Source organism: Rhinolophus ferrumequinum, chromosome 6 (assembly GCF_004115265.2).
Source record: "Rhinolophus ferrumequinum isolate MPI-CBG mRhiFer1 chromosome 6, mRhiFer1_v1.p, whole genome shotgun sequence".
Taxonomy (NCBI): Eukaryota; Metazoa; Chordata; class Mammalia; order Chiroptera; family Rhinolophidae; genus Rhinolophus; species Rhinolophus ferrumequinum.
In genome coordinates, this window is record NC_046289.1 from 92,348,963 (window position 1) to 92,371,261 (window position 22,299).

General features: G+C 33.6%; 1 protein-coding gene across 1 annotated transcript in view; it reads right to left on the reverse strand.

The window, feature by feature from the left end:
- Positions 1 to 889: 889 nt before the first annotated feature.
- Positions 890 to 22,299, reverse strand: part of MDGA2 (MAM domain containing glycosylphosphatidylinositol anchor 2) — an 806,109-nt gene continuing 784,699 nt past the window's right edge. Inside the window, exons 15-17 of the mRNA XM_033109651.1 lie at positions 17,043 to 17,173; positions 5,473 to 5,578; positions 890 to 2,823 (exon numbers count right to left, since the gene is read on the reverse strand). Coding sequence (XP_032965542.1) covers positions 2,735 to 2,823; positions 5,473 to 5,578; positions 17,043 to 17,173 — 326 coding nt within the window. The 3' untranslated portion in view covers positions 890 to 2,734. The remainder of the gene's footprint in view (positions 2,824 to 5,472; positions 5,579 to 17,042; positions 17,174 to 22,299) is intronic.

Sequence of the window (22,299 nt, forward strand, 5' to 3'; positions counted from 1 at the left end):
TCATGAACTTCTGAACCACTGAGTATTCTCACTGTGTGAAAAGTTACAGAAAGACCTAATATCTTATTAATGTTTAATAGGAGGATTGAAACTTTCACTGACAGCAGTTTTTCTGTGTAGGCTTACATAGGAGAAAAGGAGACTTGACTGTTTTCCCTGAAAGGACATATGTTATCTAAATGATCTGAATGTAGGTTTTTCAGTTTTTTTGCAAACTCCTCCCTCAAATCAAAGATCAAGCAAAGAAGGCAGCAATGAGTTAAGCCTCTCTTTAGATCTAAAACCTTTTTATTGATATTCAATATCAATAAAAAAGATGCAGAAAATCAATTAAAAAAGACGATCCACTGATGTGGAATAGTGGAGAAAAGTGGTTAGTTGCCACACAAAAGGTAAGTCAAGGTAGAGGGAGATTTAGTAAATATTAAGCTGAGTGCCCCAAATATTGTTAACTTTAATCTCTTTGGTTTGAAAAAGTAGATGGGTGACTGTAATTTTAAAATTTTCAATATGCCTGATTTGTCCAAATCAGGCATGAAATTCATATGTTTACTGTGTTTAATTTAAAGGACTTAGTTAAGCTCAGTTCTGTCATTACCTAGATATTCAGACTGGTCCTCTCTTTAACTATGAAAATACACATCAAATTCCAAGTTCATATTTGTTTCATTTTTTACTTTCAAAGATTTGACATTATTTTTTTTTTTACATGTATTACAAAAATGGGAAAGTGCATCAGGGAGTTCCTATTAAAATTTCTTCCTGCAGATGTTAAGGTATATGACGCACTAACCATTTATCCCATGGCAACATAACCGATAAATTGTATAACTAGTCTCCTTTTGGTGAAAAGTGAACATTGCTCAACAAACACACATACTGCTTTTCATACCTTACCTGGAAAGAGGCTTTATTGAACATAGCTGTAAAATTATCTTTTAAGTTGAATTACTGAATTTGCACAAACATTTCTACAGAATTTTTTAAAAAAAATCAAGCTGTGTCATTTTCCCACTACATTTTGTTGTGCTTTTATATTAATATTTGTAAATGTTATAATTTAATACTTATATCCCAATTATTTGCATAATCAGTTTTTTTAAATCCTGGGGTGTTGAAAGAACATATAGTAATTATAATATTCTTCTTTAGACAAAAGTCTTTTTAAATGAAGTTAAAAGCTGAGATAATTTAAGGAAAAAAAAATCTTCAAATTTTCATAACCAACAGGTTTAAGTGAAATTTACAATGCATTGGAAAACTGGCTGGTTAAAGGTATGATTTGTCCTCAGGTAGCTCAAAATCATTTTTACAGGTTTTCGTTTTTTTGTAAAAGTGTTCTTTAATCTTTGTAAAATAATAAAATAATATTTCACAATTTGCACAGTCTGACTAAAGGGCAGAGGCATATTACCCTCAGTGTTTAGAATAAAGCCAGATATTTCAGGCCCAGTTCTGCTGTAGAGTTTGTATGTACTGCAATCACGAACATTTTCTTGTTCCCTCTAAAGCTAGGGCCAATTTCATCTCAAATGGAGGCTAGAGTTAAAAAAATCACTCTTTTGTTTTACCACCTTCTGCACTAAGTATGATCGTAACCTTTTGCTCTGGTTGACCCATTTAATAACCTGGAAGAAAAAAAGTGTTGCTCCCATGTCTGCTCTCAATGGAAGTTATTTTCTAATGGACAATAAGCCGAAAGGCCATGGCTGTCTAGGAAGTCTAGGAAGTGAAACCACAAATATCTTGTCTGCATGGGCTTACGACGCAGCTTCGGTCCTTTCTTCTTCAGAAGCGGCTTTGTTGTCTTGCCTGTAATTTGCACATTTAGGCTCTGTAGTTTGTTTATAAAATAGTTTTACACAAACCACTCTTAGCAGTGCAAGCTTCTGAGTTGAAAATTATTCAGGCTTGTTTCGTTGAAGGCACTTGGTTTCCATGGCAATTTATAAAAGATGGTGGTTTGGTTTCTTCATTGGAACAGATGACGTAGTTTGGGTGTTCAAGTGGCCGCGAGCAAACTCCGATAAGCCTGTGTATTATGTAAGCCCAGGTTTACCATCCTGGATAGTAATGCATGCAAAAAGAGACAGCATACGGTTATCTAGCTTAGCCATGGGAGGAAAACAAATAAAAATAATAGAGGTAGGATGAGGATAAGGTGGGGAGGAACATGAATGTTTTAAATAATTCTGAGTTCGTGTTCTTTTCAAGGCAGGGTAACAACCAAAGGTGAAAGGGCCTATTTATTCCTCTACATAAAACCTTCTCCAAAGGAAAATAAATGCCAGCTCTTCACGTTACCCTGTTTACAGTGAGGTTTTTGTTGGCAGGCCATTAGGTTTCCATGGTAACAAGCAAACTATTCATTTGAAACAAAACCAGCCATGACTTTGTGCTTTGACAAGAATTTCTATAGCTCTTTTTTTTTTTTTCTTTTTTCCAGAGTTCAACCAGATGACCAGATGATGCTGTAATCTTTTTAGCCACAAAAGCACCTGAAGGTCTCTTCTCTACTCAGGTCAAGATTATCTTTTATATGTAGTTTGGAATAAGTTATACTTCCATGATGTCTTTTTATCCCCAGTGCTTAAAAAAAAATTGTTTTATTATTTTATTTTTGAGTCAGTAGTCAGTGGAGGAATCTTTGGTAGTTTGTTTTTTCCATGTCCATTTACAAAGACTCTTCATGCCAGTGCCTGGTGAATCTTTTATAGCCTCTGCCAGGATAAGGTCACCTTCGAGGACTTAGGATAGAGACGAGGACGATAACTGGAAAAAGCCATATATGTACTAAAATTCCAACAGCACCATCAACGGAATCTAGAGACAAGGAAAATAAATGCCAAGAAACAACAACAAAGAAGGAGAATAAGTATTCTATGTAACTACCAATACAAATTTGGTGAACTAATGAAACAATTTTTGTATATGGAAAACTTTTGTTTTGGTTTTATTTATCAGCATCATTTCCAAGACAAGTGAAAGTTCAGAATATAACTTGGATATATGGTTAGGCATTTGATAAAATAAACATATTTACAGATTTAAATTGATATAAATGCTATAAAAAACTTGTTCAGAAGATATTTGTGTGGGTTTGTGGCTTAGTTCAACCTCAGAGTTCTGCTGGCCACATAAAAGCATGTACATGGAAAATTCTCAGAAATCCCAAAAGCTCAGTTTTTTTTTCCCCCCAAACTTCCAAAAATCCTTAAGCTTAAAGACTGAGAGAAAAATTACTCTTGATGACAACTGGGGAGGGATCGTTGTGGGCAGGGAAATAAACTACTGCAAATACCGGATTATATATAGTTAGATTAGTCCAATCTGTATCAATTAAGTAAATAATTTTCTGTCTAGTATAATTTTTAGAAGCGTTATGAAGTCCATTCTAACTGAAAAATCTCTTCTGCCCATCTGCCTTGAAATTCTTTCTATAATTGGTATTTTGTCTAAAGCCTCATGTCCTGGAGATACTTTTTAGAATGTATATCTTACGTAGGAAGGCTCACACAGGTAAAACCAATAATTCATTAATCTGGCTTACATTATAAAATGGCTTTCACCTAGGGGAGAGCTGGGTTTTGAAAATAAGAGACATACAATCTTGGCTTCTGATGGTGTGGGTAACATTTATTTAGTGCCTGAGAAGCATTGGGAGATGGAGCAGTTAGGAAGAGGCTTTGGATCTCCAGACTGGTTTGTACTAGAAATTAACATTAATTTTATATACATCAAACACTATTGATGTAAATAAACTTAATAAATGATAGTTAAGTAGACAAAAATGTACCAATACTTTCTCATACCAAAGAGCGTATTTTTGTTTAATTAGGATTATTTGTTTTCCTTGATTCATAGAGGCTAAATAAGAATAACTTTAGTACATGTAGATGTATCTCATTTAAAACACACATATCTCTGGACTTAGTAATTTAAGAAAAACGAAAATATTCTATTGTGTAAGAATAAAGTCCCTCTGGGTTTTCATAGTCATTTCACTGTAGTTACTCTTACCATTTCTGCTTTCTCCTTTGGGAGTAAAATATGTTCTCTTGTTTTCCTCATTTGGAAAGTTTAAGTCAATTTATTAATTTAATTTGTAATATTTCCCAGTATTAAATTATCAAAATGTATAAAATGGTAACTATCTTCAGTTAATATAATGTTTCTATCACTGATTCATGTTGTAAAATTCAAAAGAAATCCCATTCCCCTCTGAGGAGAAAGCATGCTTTTTTGTGTGTATTTGACAAAGCTACTTCATTTGAGTACAGCTTACTGGTTTTCTAAAGTAACATTAGCCAGACACAGGGAGAAATTTGTACTAAATCTGTTACTTGAAATGCTAAGTGTAATAACGAGAAGGTAAAACTATCAGCCAAATGGCTCACTGTTATACACAATTTTAGTTTTTGTCTTTTTACAATGTTTATAAATGGAGTCAATGCAGTTCACATGAGCAATCACTGGGTAGTTGTACAAATTTGACTTTCAACATCTAGACTGATATAATTTCTCACTAAATATACTCAATTAACACAGACTGAATTGCTCTAGACTCATACAAAATGGATTATCATGCTCCTTTTGTATGTCCTAAATAATTGATAAGTTATTTTCATAAATCTAGTTTGATTGACCCCTCTTTATATGACCACAAAATTAAAGTTTCCAGAGGGTCCTATGAAAACCCTTCAATTGGAGGAATTTTTAATAGGAATGATTTTTTATTTCTCAATTTCAAATGGATTATATAAATGTGAGGATTTTGAGAAGCAGCTCAATACATAATTCTGATGCTTCTTGCATTACTTATAATTTTTATTTAAACCTCTTTTATTAAAAAATGGATTTGTAGTGAAGAATACAATTTGAAGATATCATTAAACTATAATGTTCAAACCAGAGTAAAAATGTGAAACCAAATTATTAAACAATTGAATATAGTGCAGGTAAAAGACGATCAATTATACCAGAAAAAAAAAAAAGGGCTACTCCTTTATTTAGTATATATACTAAGGCTGTTCACAATATTGAATTTGTTAAAATGCATAGCAAAAGTCAGAACTAGGAAATATCTTCATAAACTGAGGGAATAAAAACAGCTACATCTATATAAATGTGTGATGAATATATATATTAGCCAAATATTTTCCTAAAAGTTGAAAAATTCTGAAATTAATAATATGAATTAAAAATATTTTAAAATCTTAATTAAAAGTCAAAGTGTGCTTGCCATACATATCCCTAAATCAAAATTACTTTTATTTTACCCTAGGTTAAATAAGCATACAGTACGACTTAATATTTTGATTTTAAGATATCTTCAAAATTTCAGGGTCTCCTGTATAAGAAATTCTAAATAAACAAACTAAAAATAAATGTTTTATCACTTGAATATATTAGCTTAATAGTAATTACATTACTTTAACTTCACATCAAACCAATTTATGAAGAGACACTTACTCTTAGTTGTTAGGTCTTGTTTTGCACATTCTCCTTCTGCAATTGATACATCATCAATGGCAATGTCACCTTCTATTCCAGGACCTCGAATACCTTCAAAAATGAGCTAAAATATGAATGAAACAAACCTAAATGTAGAACTCTAATTTGCTGAATAATTTCTACTGAGAAATTGAGGAGTGAAACCTAAAATTGTCACCAATCTCAGGCATCTTTTATTCTTGAAGGTCTCCAAAATTGTTACTTAAAAACAAACAAGACTATCTTAACAAAACAAATATGGGGATCTTCTTTGCATAGTATTAGTTTTTCACAGCAAAAGCTCTGTGTTGATTTAAAAACAAACCTACACTTAATTGAATAATATAACAAAACAGTAATTACAAATGCTATTACTTTTTCATTTTCAGGGATGAGGAAAACATTTTGTTTGAGCGGTAGTTCTCTGAAATAGATTTCCTCCGAATTTCTCTAAACATATCTCATAACACTGGTTTTCTATAAATATTTTAAGGAACGAATCAGTTTTGGATGCTTTACAATAGCATTATGTTTATTGAAGCCTCGAGCAAGGATTTACCATCTCTATGAAATTGTTGGATCTTTTACAAATATGGGGAATAGATTCCTTATATTTCTCAGGTGTTGTACCTCTAAGATTTCACTTTTGATATTTTATTTTTAAATACTTGAATATATTTGTGGGTCTACTTATGCTGAGTGTTTAGTAGCCAACCTTTGAATTTCCAATATCTAGAACAGTGTGGTTGGCACTGAGGCTTGCTACACGAATGTTGAAAGAAAAGATGAATGAAATAATCTCCCTTTATTACTAAATTCTGGATATAATTACAATATAGGGAGAAATACCAAATTATTAATATTATGATAATTATAGCAATTATTATTTCATTTTTACAGAAACAAGACTCTTTCTGAATTTACTCTATAACCTCACAATTATTCACTGCTTCCAGCAAAATCTTTTATTCCTTTTGATACTAAAAGGCAACCTATGCATTTTGTGATTATATTCCCAGAAAAAATTTCTACATGTAAAAATTAAATATCTTGCTTGGTCTTTCCAAATAAAAGTTAGCTTAACAAAGAGCTATTTCTACAGCAAGCTGATGAATGCATTTTAATAGAATTTCTAGCCTTATTGCAACAATTTAGAAAAGAAAGTCAATACCAAAGTGTGTGTGTGTGTGTGTGTCTTTGATAGTATCTTAAAATGGCTTCTTAAGGTAAATTTGTGGTGATTTTCAGAGAATTTTGGCATCCTTTAAGAAGCAACCTTTGATTCATTGGTCTCTGTGCTATCATAATATTATCACTTCAACTCTCTAATCTGTAAACAGAGAAATTAGTTATCATCTTTTGTATTGAGTCCTCGTTCCCCACTTGAATAAAGTCCATTAAGGTAAGAAAAATTTTTCGTAATTTGAAGGAGAAAAATATTGAGAATTTTTTCTTACTATGTTTAATTCCTGTAGAGAGGGTTTCCTACTTACTTATGTCGAGATAAGCATGTTAATAGTGTCCAAAGCCATTTCTTTGAAAGCATCCAAAATTTCCTGTATCACTGAAGCCACAATAAAATGGCAAGCCAGTGTTAAAATATTCAGAACCAAGTTGGCAGTATATGAGTGCTCAATCCTTAGGATAGGTAATGAAGCATTACTTTGTCCAGAAATAATGACTTACATTTGACTTGGGGTGGTGTTTTTGAAGGTATGTTAGAAGTGGCTAAAAAGTTCTGAGAGGACTATTAAAATCACGAGTTATGATTCAAAAAACAAACAAACATTAGTATAAACATTCAAGAGAATGGAATATGGAAAAGGAGAAGTCATCTTAATGGCTCCACCATTTTTCACCTTATAGATACAGCATAATTTATTTAACCAGTTCCTTATTGTTATTGCTAGACAGTAGAATTATTTTCAGCTATTCTGAACAAGGCTGAGATGACTGCATTTCAAAACATTTTACACAGAATTATTCAGTACACGTGGATTTTTAAGGTCATTAGAAACTGCTGCTGTAAGAATCCCATGAGAAGGCACTATCATTTTCCTAACCATGTGTTTTTAAGTCTTTTGGGTATTTCCCTTTTTTTTAATATATGCCATTTACCTGGTAGAGAATCAACGTTAGAGTAATCTCAGTGATTTTCCCACCCCCTTTTTTTTAATTATGTGATGCTGTCTTCTCTCCTGAAGATAACAGCACGAATGGAATGTTATCTTGGAGAAAGACAGAACTCTTAGATTCATGCTGCTGTGAGTCTCATTCCATAAAATCAAACATTCCCCCTTTGGCCAGAAGGCTAATACTTTATTGAATGCAAGTGGAGTGCTGTTATCACAAATTTTTCTTTTATGCAGGTATTTTAAAGGATTGAATTGAATCAAGTAGAGATTTCTGCCTCTCAGTCAAGTTTTAATTCTGGAATGAAGCAGGAATACGGATGTATCAGTCAGGGAAATTTGGTTTGGTTAAGAGGAAACCACCTCAGTCACCAAGAGTTTTAATTTTAAAAGATGAAGTGAGAAGGGAAATGGCATATAAACACTGCTTGCAGCAGAATACATGGTTTGCAATGTAGCCTTGGCAGAGATAAGGGGATTGCATTCCCATGGACTTTGTGTGAGAAGTGAGATGTTGGTGAAAAGGCTAATACATGGTAAGGGTAGGTTAGAATGTTCTGCATCTGCTAACACTTGAAATTTGAACAGAAACTGAAGTAATAAACCTTTATTTGGGAAGGATACTCGAGAAACGGGCTTGGGAGTATATGGATTTTCCATCTTAGCTCTGTAGAGGTGAGTTGATAATAAAATTATCCACAATTTTTAAAATTTAAAGTACACAATCATTTTCACTAAGGTCCTTTACTTTGAGCTAAGAGTCAATATACAATAATGGGGTTATTAAAAATCAAAACTAAAATGTATAAATCATCAAAATCATTCCCGAACTTTTCAAGACTGTTTTCCCTGGTATGATCCTGTCATTACAGCATTTCAAAATTTCTGTTACTGACTTTTAAGTATGAAACACTCCTACTTTCACTATTAATTTCTTATTTCTTCCCTTCCATCTCTCTCCCCTTGCAGCTTGATTAAAAACACAAGGTGGGATCCAGGCTTATGCTAAAAACAAAAGTCCTCAAGCAGAGAGGTTGTGAAGGATACTGCCACATTTCCTTTGTGGTCAGATTGAGAGGGGTTGTTGAGGAGCCTTTACAGGTAGACGTCAAAGACCATTGACTGATGTAATTTAATAAGCACACTACCGCATGGTGGCTGTATGTTTATTGTACGTGTGTAGTTCGTTGAACAGCAAAGATACAAATGATCAAAAGTCAAATTTTCACATGTCCAGAGATCTGCCTATATCTAGACTATTCTTTTATGTGAATACTTCATTCCTTGATGACCTGAATGAATTGTTAACAGTAATAAAAGTTGACTGATTTATAAATCTATTATTTACATTTACCTGTACAACTATGGATAAAAGAGTCTGTAGCTGAATAAAGCAAGCTGATTACTTTCTATATAAGCATAGCAAGTGTTTTATACATTGTGTGGAAATGCATCAAGGAATTAGTAGTAGTTATTACTAGAATGATAAAAATACTTTCTGACAATCAAACTCTTGGTACAGTTATAATTAGTGTTTTTTAATATTTATTTGTAATCTTGTGATGACAGGAAATCTGATCCAACAGGCCAGAGAAATGTTGTAGTCTTCCTCAGGGTCCTACTGGAATAGGAAGAAAAGGGTCCTGAGCAGTATGCTTGTTTGTTTCCTTTAAATTTCCACAGCAGTTTACTATTGAGAAGATATAGATTGCGTTTGACTTCTCTTGATTCTCACAAATAAATATTTATTGCATTGTTCTCTTTATGCTCTGAACTCCATCTACAATTACATCTTTGAATGATTATAACAAAATTGTATAGATTCTAATAAACTCATCAGTGGTTTCTAGACTAAGACCTATAGGGGTACACTTTTCTTTATATTGTTTTTGACTGTGAGGTAGATATCAGAAATAAAATGCAGAGGTATTACATTTAAAGAATGTACTTTGACTAAACTTTCAAGTGTTATAAAAATAAATCCTTGGTGAAAAACAGCTTTTTCTCAAATATAACAATGAAGAACTATAGCAATTAATTATAATATGTATCTCAATTTGGAAGATGTGATCTGTATGCAATGAAAATAATCTGAATTATATTCACTTAGAGAAGAAATGCTCTCTAATTGAATAGTTTAACTTATGTCATATTTTTATGATGTACCATCAGGATTCTGACTCCTATTACATTACAGAGATAAAACCATGTTCCTTTCTTCTTCTGTACTTCCGAAATGCATTTGGTTTAATTGCCATGAAGAAGGTATCTAGTTACTTGGAGAAAAATGTTGAAGTTTAGATCTCCTAAAAGAGGGTTCAAATTATGCAAAAGCTGTTCTTCACGTATAATCATGTTGACATTGTTTAAAATGGTTTTCCTCACTGAAATGACAAGTTTAAAATTGTGATATTTTCAGTGTGTGTATGCAATTCAGCAACCTCTCAGTAGGCAAGCAAAACTGCATAGTCAGAAAGTTAACTCTTGGTGGGTAAATTCAAGGGGAAATTTTGAAAAAAATATATGTGGAATTCTGTATAAGAATCATATAACACAAAATTATTTCATTGACTGACAGTTTCTTACATATAATTATTTGAAGCATATACATATAAATGTTAACACAGAGATAGAGACACAGATGATCCTATCAAAACTTGTCTTCAAATATATTTTCTCAGTAAGAGAAGAAGAGTTACATGCAGCACTAATGTAGAGAACGCATCAAAGAATACAGTAATATTCTGATCATCTGACGTCAATGCTGCCTTCCACAAATGTTCATACTATTATTTCTTCCTGCCAAGAGATACAGGACCTGTGATTATTAAGGCTAAGGCAACCACAAAGCCTAAGAATGCAGTTTGGAAATTGACAGTATAGAACACTTCGATAAGCTTCAGGATAGAAATAAATCTGAAACTATTAATTATTAATTAAATATGAATTAACGTTAATAAGTTTACCGTTATGTTATTACTGGTTCGACAAATAATTGGACTATCCTGAACAAATCCAAAGGATATCTGAAGAGAGGCAACATTATAAACTAGGTGGGTAGCCTTAGCTTTTTCCCTGGGGAAGCTTTACAAATATTCACAGTGAGTTTAGCTTCAAAAGACTCTGCTAATAGAACTTGCTGGATGCATGTCAATTGGCTGTCAAAGCCTCTAATCTGAAATAATACCATGAGACTTTAACTGTTGGCAAAGACAGAAATAGGTCACCCTGGGAACAGACCGGAAAATGTTTTCAATGGTTGCTTTAGGAGACATCATCACGTCTATATAATTGCTGGGGAATTTGACATAGAATGCCAGATATGTGTCTACATGAGCATGTGATACCTACTTAGGAAGACAGTATTTTCCAGATTAATATTAGTCTTAGATAAATGTAAAGGCAGGATGATATCATAGGAACACTATACTCTCTTTTCTAATCCCTGTTCAATGCCAATGATTTGTGTGATTTAAGAACAATTGTCTCAACATCTATTTACCAATCTTTAAATGAGGTTATAAGAATAGAAGATCTCCAGAATTACTTTCACCTATAATTAAGAAAAGGAAAAGACAGTATTTTTGTGTTGTTAGCTTTCTCCTAGAAACATTTAAAATATACTATAAAAAAAGTACAAAAACAAAATGGTTAAATGTTTTCCTTGGTGTAGAATATAAAATATAAGTGACATTCTAAGACTAACACTATATTAATTTTACTTTTTTTTTGAAATTTTGCCCTAAGCCTTCCAAATACAGCAAAATATATTTTCATTGTGTGCACTGATCATTCTAAATTAATAGAAAAAGAGCCCCAAATAAATTTTAATATGATAAAACTTCTATTTTTCCTGCAAAGCACAACAGAGTAATTTTATTTTCAGCTAAGCAAACTAATTGGACACACTCAAAGGACTTTGTAAGTGGTTATTTTTAAAAGGGTTTATGGCTCAAACTAATTTAAAGGCATGTAACTCCAAACAAATAAAACAACATAAGTGTTTGTGAAACAGAGGCTCAAAATCACTTACATGTAATTTAGAATTCCAAGAGGTAAGAGATATACTTTCCACTTGAATTAAAGACATCCTAGAATCCCACAAAGCTACATTTGAATAATATTAAAACTTGTCACAATTTAATTTATATGATAATGTAGTCTATACAATTGTTATCATGCTTTCCTGGTAGGCATTACATACCAAAGCAAGTATTTTTTAACTTGGTTCAAAAAAGGTATAAACAACTTTTGAGTTAAAAATACTTAGTCTGAAAAAAACTTCAAAATGAGAAACTCAAAAACAAAACAAAAACAAACACAAAATCGTAGGATGATGTACTGTTTCATGTTTCCTTAACAATCCAGATTTATGAAATAAAAGAAGGTCCTTAGCCAGTGGACCTAGAAGTATATTAGGGAATGAAAGAACATAGGTATCTAAAAGAAAAATATGATTTTATTTATCTTTATTTTCTACTAGAAATTTAAATAGCTTAGAAATGCAATGATCCAAAATCTTTACTTCTTGATTTGCTTCCAGCCGAGATAGAATAACAGGAACCAGATGTATCTTTCCATCTGAAACAACTAAATAACTGAACAGAATGTATGAAATTGGGATATTCAGGACACTAGACATCAGGTAATGAAGAACAGTGATTCCTGAGAGATGGGAATCAGACAAGGTGAGCCCAACAATTGTCCCATACAGAATTTACAGACCATGACGCAAGCAGAACAAAGAGGGAACCTGGGAGAAAATCTGAGTTGAGGAATGGAGCTGAGATCCCAAGGCACCTGGAGTGTGCAGGGTAGAATGCCAGCAAAGAAAGAGTTGCACAGAAAGATCTGCAGGTACTCACGAAAGTACTGATCAGGATATAAATGTGAGGAAACTACCCAAGACCTGGAAGAGAACTGGAGGGATATATTTAAGGTTACAGCACCCAGCTCACACAGGACTTGGAAAACCTCATAATTCATGGGGCATTGCTAGAGTACCCAGAAGACTCATCCTGAGTTGTGAGAAATAATTAACCGTATACCAAACACCGCTCTGCTCTCACCTAACAAATCCTAAAAGCAAGACCAACAATGATCAAATTGTTTCCAAGAAATTTTCCATCCCCAATCAAGTTCAAGAATATTTATAGAAATACAAAAACATCCAGCATCTACCAAGGAAAAATGCACAATGTCTGAGACCCAATCAGACGACCAGACATGCAAAGAAGTAGGAATATAATTATTTTTGTAATGAGGAAAAAAAGAAATCAATCAAAGCCAACCAAGAACTGACACAGTTGTCAGCATTAGCAGACAATGGCATTAAAACAATTATTACAACTGGATTTCACATGTTCAAAACATTAACTAGAGACGTGGGCAATATTTTTTTTAAAGACCTAAATTGAGTTTATAGCGATGAAAAGTACAATGGCTGAGATGAAAAATACACTGAATAGCACTGAGGGCAGATTAAACATTTCAAAAGAAATGATTCGTGAATGTGAGGACAGAATAAATATATCCAAAAAAATTAGAAAAAAATTAAAAATTTAAAATCATTAATGAGCTGAGTATCACCTTTAAGGGGTCTTGTATATATGTAATTGGAGTCTTCAAAGAGGAGGACGGGGAGCAAAATATTTAAGAAACATTAACCATAAAATCCTTACATTTTATCAAAACTATAAACCCATAGATCCAACAATTTCCATGAACCCCAAGAACATGAAAAAAGGAAACTATACAAAAGCACATCCTAGTTAAATTGCTCGAAACTAGTGATAAAAAGAAAACCTTAAAAGCAACTAAAGAAAAGTCACATTATATAGAAAAATAACTATAAAAGTGTCAGCAAATTTATTCTTGGAAACAATGCAAACAAAGACGGGAACAGCAGCCTTAAAGTTCCAAAAGGAAACACTAGAATACCATACTCAAGAGGAAATATCTTTCAAACAATAAGGGTGAAATGGACTTTTTCAGAAGTACAAAAGGTGGCAAGAATTCATGTTTAGCAGACCCACACTACAATAAATGTCGCCTAAAATCCTTTTAGGCAAAATAAAATTGATACCAGATGGAAACATGGCTCTACAAAAAGGAACAAAAAGTACCAGAAATGGTAACTACTTTGGGCACCAACTAGGAAAATCCAGTCTGATTTCTTGGTTGGAAGGAGGAGAAGAACTCATTATAGTTAAATTCTCCCAGGTCTAACACATTGTGAATAAAGCTTTATTCGTCTGAACATTCTTGAGCACTTGCTTTGAACATTCTTGTAAATCTCTTTTTGTGAATGTAATATGCAAATTGCTGAGGCTGCAGCGAACTTGTTGTCATCAGTGTGAGTTGTAGAAATGTTTCACTCAGAATTTACACTGACCACACACTTCCTGGTAACAAAAGAGTAACTCAAGTCTTGAAATCCCTTCTTTTAAGCAACATTTCTGGGAACGGGATGCAACGGCCTAAGATCCGCTAGATCACAAAGAAAAGCAATTCCTTTCTAAGAGATTGCATTGTGAAACCTGGAGCTGGCACGCTGCCTCTCGTTTCTTTCCCTTATGGAACCTCTCTCATTACTCATAAGGGCATTCTCTTCAGGAGAATGCCTGCTGTAAGATCCTGAATAAAGAATTCATTCACTTGAAAAAACAGAAGAAAACAAAATCTGTACTTTTTCTAATGTGAAAATGAAAGAATAAAATAACTATTTGCATAAATCATATAAGTTAATATCTGCCTGCAGATCCTTCCATTAATCCTGAATAGTGAATCATTTTAGTTAAGATGATGGTTTTACTAATTTCCTTACCACCTTATGCAAATTTCTCAAGCATCAACAGTCTCTGTAAAGATAGGTCCACTGGACTCAACCTGCTTTCCAGTTTTGAGTATCACTGTCTTTAAATTCTGTGGGCACCAAACTTGCCTGGATCTCCTTCCATTTTAAAAAGACTACACGATTGAACTCCTCTTCCAGAGTCCATGTAAATAATTTGTTAGGGTTCTGCATGGTTCCATTCTTTAATCACTGCTCATATAAGTATACTTTTCCTTGGAAATGTCAACCACTCCCACAGTTTTAGGTACACATAGAACCTGATGACTCATGAATACCTATGTACCCAAACCTTCAGATAAACGTATATAGTCACCTTCTGCACATCTTTAAAGAGATATTCCACAGGAGCCTTATATTAACATGCCCAAGACAGAAGTAACCTATTCCTCTCTGAAGCTTTATCTCTTTCCCTCTACTTGTTATTTAAGGGAAGGCGGAGCATAAGCACTACCCAACTTTTCCTACTTAGAAAGTTCTTAGTCATTCACGGCTACATCCCACATCCCCAACATAAAAATGTCCTGCTAGCATTTACACCTAAATGTAATCTTGCAATCATTCACTTTGCTTTAAACCACTTTCCTAGTGTTTTCCTTTTCTGTGGATCTTACAATGGAGTCCTACTTGATTTGTCAGCCTAATTTTAGCTCCTTGAACCCGAGTGTTGTAGCATGTCATCCCTTAGGTAAAATCTCTCAAAGCCTCCCCATTGCCGAAGCTCCTCCGGGTCCTTAAGCTCATGTCACACTAGCCTTTGATTTATTTTAGAGAACCAGATTCCAGGTTAATGTCTTTCAGTTTCTCTGGCAAATCCTGTGGTATATGACCTCGATGTCGCTGTTTCCTCTGCTGCAATATAAATGTGAGCCCTTTCTCTGCTTTGCAATCCTCTCTTCAGTTCAGGTTTTGACTCACACAATCAACTTTTCTTGACTCACCTCCACACTGTTTTTCGTTAGGTATGCTCACAGAACCTTGTGCATAACTCTGTGACTGCAGTCATTACAATATGTGATGTATATGTTTAAATATGCATTTCTATGATTCTGAGATAGATACTAATTTTTAAATCTTCACGCCTAGCAATGTGCCTGGCACACAGTACTGGCTCAATAAGTATTTATTGAACTGTTGTCAATGACAATAAATGATTGTCCTGAGGGTGTCCAATAAATATTTATTAAATTTATGCCTATGCCAATAAAGGATTATCCTGAAGAAAACTTTAATATAACTATTCTCTTAAATATTTATTGTATACATATTTAATAATTTTATGTTGGCAAGGCAGTCATGTAGGAAGCATAGCGATGTCTAGAGAAACATCAACTTTTTAGAAAGAAGGGTTCTTTGATGTCTGTATTGGTATGCACATTTTAATATTAAGGTTACTTTTATCAGTAATGGTTTGGAGTTCTGTCTCTCAAGTTTAATTTGATTTAATGATATATTGCCATAGATTCAATTTTCACAACCGTATTCTCCTTCATAGAAACAAAATGATTCTCAGGGTCTATGATTTGAGTAGCTTTTATGTGATTGTAGATAATAAGCTAGTCTTACTCCATTATTCTTTACTATTGTGAACAACTGTATGCATTTTTATTATTCTGGTTAGATTTAGAAGTGCAATTTCTAGATAAAAGCCATTAGAATTTTGTAGATTACAAGAAAAGGACATCGTAGGAAAAAAAACAAAACAAACATATTTGAACTGTCAGATTTTCCATACCCTTACTGTATATGCCATGAAATACATCCAAAACTCACCAACAGGAAAAAAAAAAACAAACAAAAAACCAGACTGAGTATACCATATATATATATGTGTGTGTGTATATATATATATGTGTGTGTATATATATATATATATATATATGTGTATATATATATATACACACACATATATATATATAAAATACAGTTATTAAAATCACTAAAAGTACATTATTTTCTCCACTGAAATAGTTTCATGAAATATTGTTTCTAGCCATAATGGCCATTGTTATAGTCATTAAAATTTCTTATATATTTGCAGCTAACTCTTAATTCAATCTAAGCTTGTTTCTTTTCTATATAAAAACAAAGAAAAATAACTTGTTTAAAGTTCTCTGATTTTGAATTCAAAGTGATAATTTATTAAAAATGATATTACCTCAAAGAGAAACAGTTTGCTAAAGTATATAAAATTGCATCAAGTAACCATCAAACAAATTAATTGAAAATTGATTATGCAGCTTCCATAAGAAACTATTTTATTTGTCTCCAGGGAACAAAATATGCAATTGTGATTTTATAGAAATGCATTACATTTTCTCCAGGTAAATCATTTGATGGACTATTATTCAAACATATTTTGATAGATGTTAATCAATAAAGGAAAATGACATTTTTCTTTATAAAACAGCTTTTACAACTAAAGAGAACCTTAATCATATGATTTTTGTGATGCTCATACAACAGAATTTCTGAATATTCACATTATCATGCTTGTTCAAGGTCTGCCTCGAACGTTATGCTCACATACAACAATCTATCCACAGAAATGATTGTTTTCTTACCTGAAATGAAGTAATTGGATATATATTAACATGAGCCTCATTCCATCGTTGTCCTTTATTCCCACTTGAAGACCACAATGGATTCTCTATCTTTGTCTGTCCTTTCAAACGTAGATAAACGTTTAAAACACCTAAAAATAACAAAGACATTTTATTTTGTACATGTGGTTTTGCTTCAACTTTGTTCTCCTTGACCAAATACTTTTAGAAATGAAAATTTTTAGAACACTCTAGTGTCTCTTCCTCTCTTCCGCTCTCATTTCCTGTTTCATTCTTATGACTTTTGGCATGTGAGGCAGGCCTCCGGAGATAACCGTGTCCTAATCCTTAGAACCCATGAATGTTACTTGATATGACAGAGATTTAGCAGGGTGTGATTTAAAGACCATTTTTTTTTTTTTTGGCTTTTCCATAGTATCCGTAATTTTTCTTTTTTTAAAATTAAAGATGTCAGTCAAGTTACAGAGGTTTCAGGTGGACAATCCTGTAATACATCCTCATCACTTCGTGTGGTCACCACCCAGAGTCAGTTCCCCTCCATCACCATATATTTGTTCCCTTTTACTCTCATCTACCACCCCACTTCCCACTTACCCTCTGTTAACCACTAAACTATTGTCTATGTCTATCAGATTTGTGTCTTTGTTTGTCTTGTTCCTTTGTTACTTTCAGTTTTGTATACCACATATCAATGGAATCATGTGGTTCTCAACTTTTACTGACTTATTTTGCTTAGCATAATAATCTCAAGATCCATCCATGTTGTCTCAGATGGCACTATTTCATCATTTCTCATGGCAGAATAGTATTCCATTGTGTATATATACCACAACTTCTTTATCCAATCATCTGTCGAAGGACACTTTGGTTGTTTCCATGTTTTGGTCACCATAAATAAAGCTGCAGTGAACATCAGAGCACATATATCTTTACGGATAAATGCTTTCAGATTTTTTGGGTAGATACCCAGGAGAGGGATTGATGGGTCATATGGTAATTCTATTCTTAATTTTTTGAGGACCTTCTACACTGCCTCCCATAGCAGCTGCACACGTGTGATGGAGAAAAGACAGTCTCTTCAATAAATGGTGCTGGGAGAACTGGAAAGCCACATGCAAAAGAATGAAACTAGACTGGTAGCTGTCACCACATACCAAAATTAACTCAAAATGGATCAAAGACCTAAACTTAACACCTGAAACAATAAACTGCATAGAAGAAAACATAGGTACTAAACTTATGGCCCTTGGGTTCAAAAAGGATTTTATGAATTTGACTTCAAAGACAAGGGAAGTAAAAGCTAAAATGAATGAATGGGACTATATCAAACTAAAAATCTTCTGCACAGCAAGAGAAACTATCGACAAAATAACTGGTAACCAATCGAATGAGAGAAGATTTTTGCAAACAGTGCCTCCAATAAGGGGCTAATATTCAAAATACATAAGGATCTTGAGATTGGGAAATTATCATCTAGGTGGGTAATAAATGTAATCACATACATCATTATTAGATGGAAGTAGAAGGAGATTTGGTACAGGTAGGGTCATATGAAAGAGAAGATACTATGAAGCTGTATTTGAAGATGGAGGAAGGAGCCGCGAGCCAAATACAGAGGGTGGCAAAAAATATATAGTCACATTTTAAGAAAGGAGAAAACTGTATTAAAATTGTAATACAAGGCATGACGCTACTACTCGTAGCATTCATTTGATTAATGCCATCTTTTGAACTAACATCATACTACACATTGCTACCGTAATTCAATTCAACTTTGAAAAGTACTACATAGATAACATCTCTTAAAATGTGCACATTTTTTTTTTGGCATCCTTGGTATAAACCACTTCTAGAAGCTAGACAAGGCAAGGAAACAGGTTTTTCCGTAGAGCTAGCCCTGCTAACACCTTATTTTTAGCCCTGTTATATTCATTTTGGATTTCTGTGCTCTAAAACTGTAAGATAACACATGTGTGTTGTTTTAAGCCACAGAGTTTGCGGTCACTTACTGTTTCAACGGCAATAGGAAACTAACATAGCACGTAATCATGTACTGACTTACTCAAAGTCTGTCTCTAATTGTGTTGCTTATACTATCAGTTAGCGTCTCTTTTTCAGTTTACTTCATCCAAGTCTCATTTTTCTTCTGAAAGAATTACTTGAAAATAAATGAAAAATAGCTTTGTCTCATAATTTTATATATCACTGTCAACAGTTTCATGTCCTGCACATGGTAATAATAGTAATGATGATGAAACACTTCCTTCAGATAAGGAATTAAACCTCTTAACAATTCTAGGAATCACTGTCCACTAGAGGACATTTCTCCAGGGCATAATTCTAACTACTGAGGAAGAACCTTCTGGTTTCCTTATGTTCAATCAATAGTCCCGATTGTGGCGGGCCAGCCGCCACAAATCGAACAGTACCTGAATGGGGGAGTGGGAATGAAAAGAGACACTCACACAAATGATGATGCGGCCGGTCTTCAGTGATCCTGAAGCGTGGAGTTTACTTTCCTTTACCAATTTATACCACCTGTGTACGTGCAGCTTAACAATCACGAATGTGCATTACCTCATTGAGAGTAAAATTTTCAACTTTTACATATAAACTACAGACTCACTGAAACTTCCCAAAGTCATTATCTCAATGACAAAGCCCACCAATTACCCTGATAATCATCAGTGATCTGTGTCCCGGAGCTGGCCGTTCCCACCTCATTCCTCAGCAGCTTGCAAGCACCCTCCAGGTGCAGGCAGAGACAATGCCTCAGGAACTAAAACTGAGCCAGTCTGCAAGGCTTCAGAATAACAAGAAATCATGGCTCCCCACACCTGATCACTCTTCTCCCAGGACTCTGACCTCCCCATGCCTGTTCTGCTGTCAACTCCTTTAAAGCTGCTATGTTGCTATATGGCAAGGCTTCGGTTCTTTTAGTCTTATAGGAGTACAGTATCCATCAGGCAAAGACCCATGGGGAACCCCATACAAACTTCTAGAGTCAACCCTGTATTCTTCCCTTCCTTCTGTTACCCTGACTCACAGGTTCTAACTACTTCAGCTGCCAGTGCTGTGATCTCTGCCTTCTGAAGTTTATCCTTCAGGTTTTTAGTGCACTTTTGTCTCATTCCGTAGACGTAAGACCACACATATTTATATAATACACATATGCATAAATATGAATACCCACTTTTTAAACAACAACGACGACGACAAAACTGCATTCTTCACATCACAACTGTCACTTATTAGCTAGGTGATCTTGGCTTAGTGTCTTAATCTCTCTATCTCAATTTCCTCATCATCTAAGTGATGATGAGAATAGTAACTAGCGTAAGCTTTTTGTGAGAACTAAAATGGATTAAAACATGTAAACCACAAATTATGTCTCTTACCATGGTCTTCATATGTTTTATTATCTATCAAGATATTCAAATAAGATTTCCCTATTTCTCTATTGATGCATTGGATTATATTAGTACACTTCTTAATGTTGAACTATGACTATATTACAGGAATAAATTTTACTCAATAATGGACTACTATTCTCTTATTATGGTTAAGTTGTTAGTTTGCATTTAGGAATATGCATATATATTTATATATAACATTCTCCAGTTTTCTTTTTTGTTTTACATTTCTATGTTGCATTTTCACTTTTTGCTTCAGAATCCATTATCTTCTATCTTTTTTCCCCATTAATGCACGAAATAATCTCCAGCTTGTCCTCTATAGTACTGATTTTATTTTCCATAGCGTGGATTCTGTTATTTTGTTTCTATTAAGGTATTGTATTATTTATGATGTTATATTCTTTTCTGATCTCATCAAGCGCCCCTTTATTTCAATATTTTATCCAGTTCTTTCTTTTCGTTGGGCCATTGTTGTAACATCTGTATCTTTTATTGTTTTATAAAGTTCATATTCTTATGTATTTTGTTGAAAACATAAAGCATATATTGTACAAATTTTATTTTCACATGAAATTTCAGTAAGTCTTTTTCAGCAATATGTGCTTCTTTTACAATGTGCATGTTAGCTACTTTTTATACTGTGAATCTTCTTTGGAATCTCTCTCTCTCTTTCATTTTCTTTCATTTTATTCATCCTTAAATATCTTTGAATAATGCTGTTATCCCATGGCATTTTCCCCAAAACCGCTAATGGATTGTATACATACGATGGTTGAATTTTTTTAGCTTCTCCTCTAAGATCTAAAGCTGCAGGACAGGTTAACTGAAGTTTCACTACTACATCAAGATTCAACAATCTGAGAATAGTGGAAAAGTATTGATGTGCTTGGGCCATTTAAAAGTCGAACTTTCTGAGATATTCCCACTGTGCTCGGGGAGCCACTGTGGCAGGGAAGAGCTTTCAGAATTCATCTTTCTGTTTTCGTTTTTAGTGTGGCTCAATTTTTCTTGCTCGTTGGTGTTCCTAGTGCATCAGAAAGGCAACTGTGTGTGCCAAAAGGAAAAGCCTCTACAGAACATTGTCTGCTGTGATGTTGTTACCTTATATTTTTGCACATTAATCCACAACAGGAGGAAATTCCCAGGAAATCAAGCCCAGATGAATAATAAATTGCATTAAACACTAAATAAAGTAATACTTTTTTGAACCTATTACTTGTCATTGGACTGACAACATGTTAGGTAGCCATATACCGTTCATAAATTATTTAAAAAAAATAGTCTGTGTGAATGAAATAGGAAAAGAACTCCTTTATTTCACGGCCTGTGTCTACTACAGCCTATGGCTATGTTAGTAGGTAGTAACTGATTGGGTTGAGCTGTGATAGTCTCTGCCAATTTATCATTACACTTTACTGCTATTTCAGAAAGGAACATAGCAGTTACCTTTCTCTTTTTCAGTATTTCTTAAATGTAACTGCTTAGCTTCCCTACCTAGTAGAAGCCCATCAATAGTTTGCATTTAGTGAAGGAAGGATATACCCACGCTAAGCTACCAATGCTGTTCGTTTCATATAAAAATTACCCGTAGATGCTTCAATAAATATGAGGTGCTAAAGTAAATAGATAGCAGTGAATGAATTACCATTTTCTCTGGAAGTCTTATTTTTCTTGGGTAGCACGGACTGTTATTTTGATAGAAGTGACAGGAATCAATCCTGTTGTCAAATCAACACATGATGGAAGTTTTTGTTAAGTCTTAATAAAATGATAATAGTTTTCTCGACCTATTAGTTGTAATTAGACTAACAAAGTAGTGTGTACTATATGTCTTCTAGAAT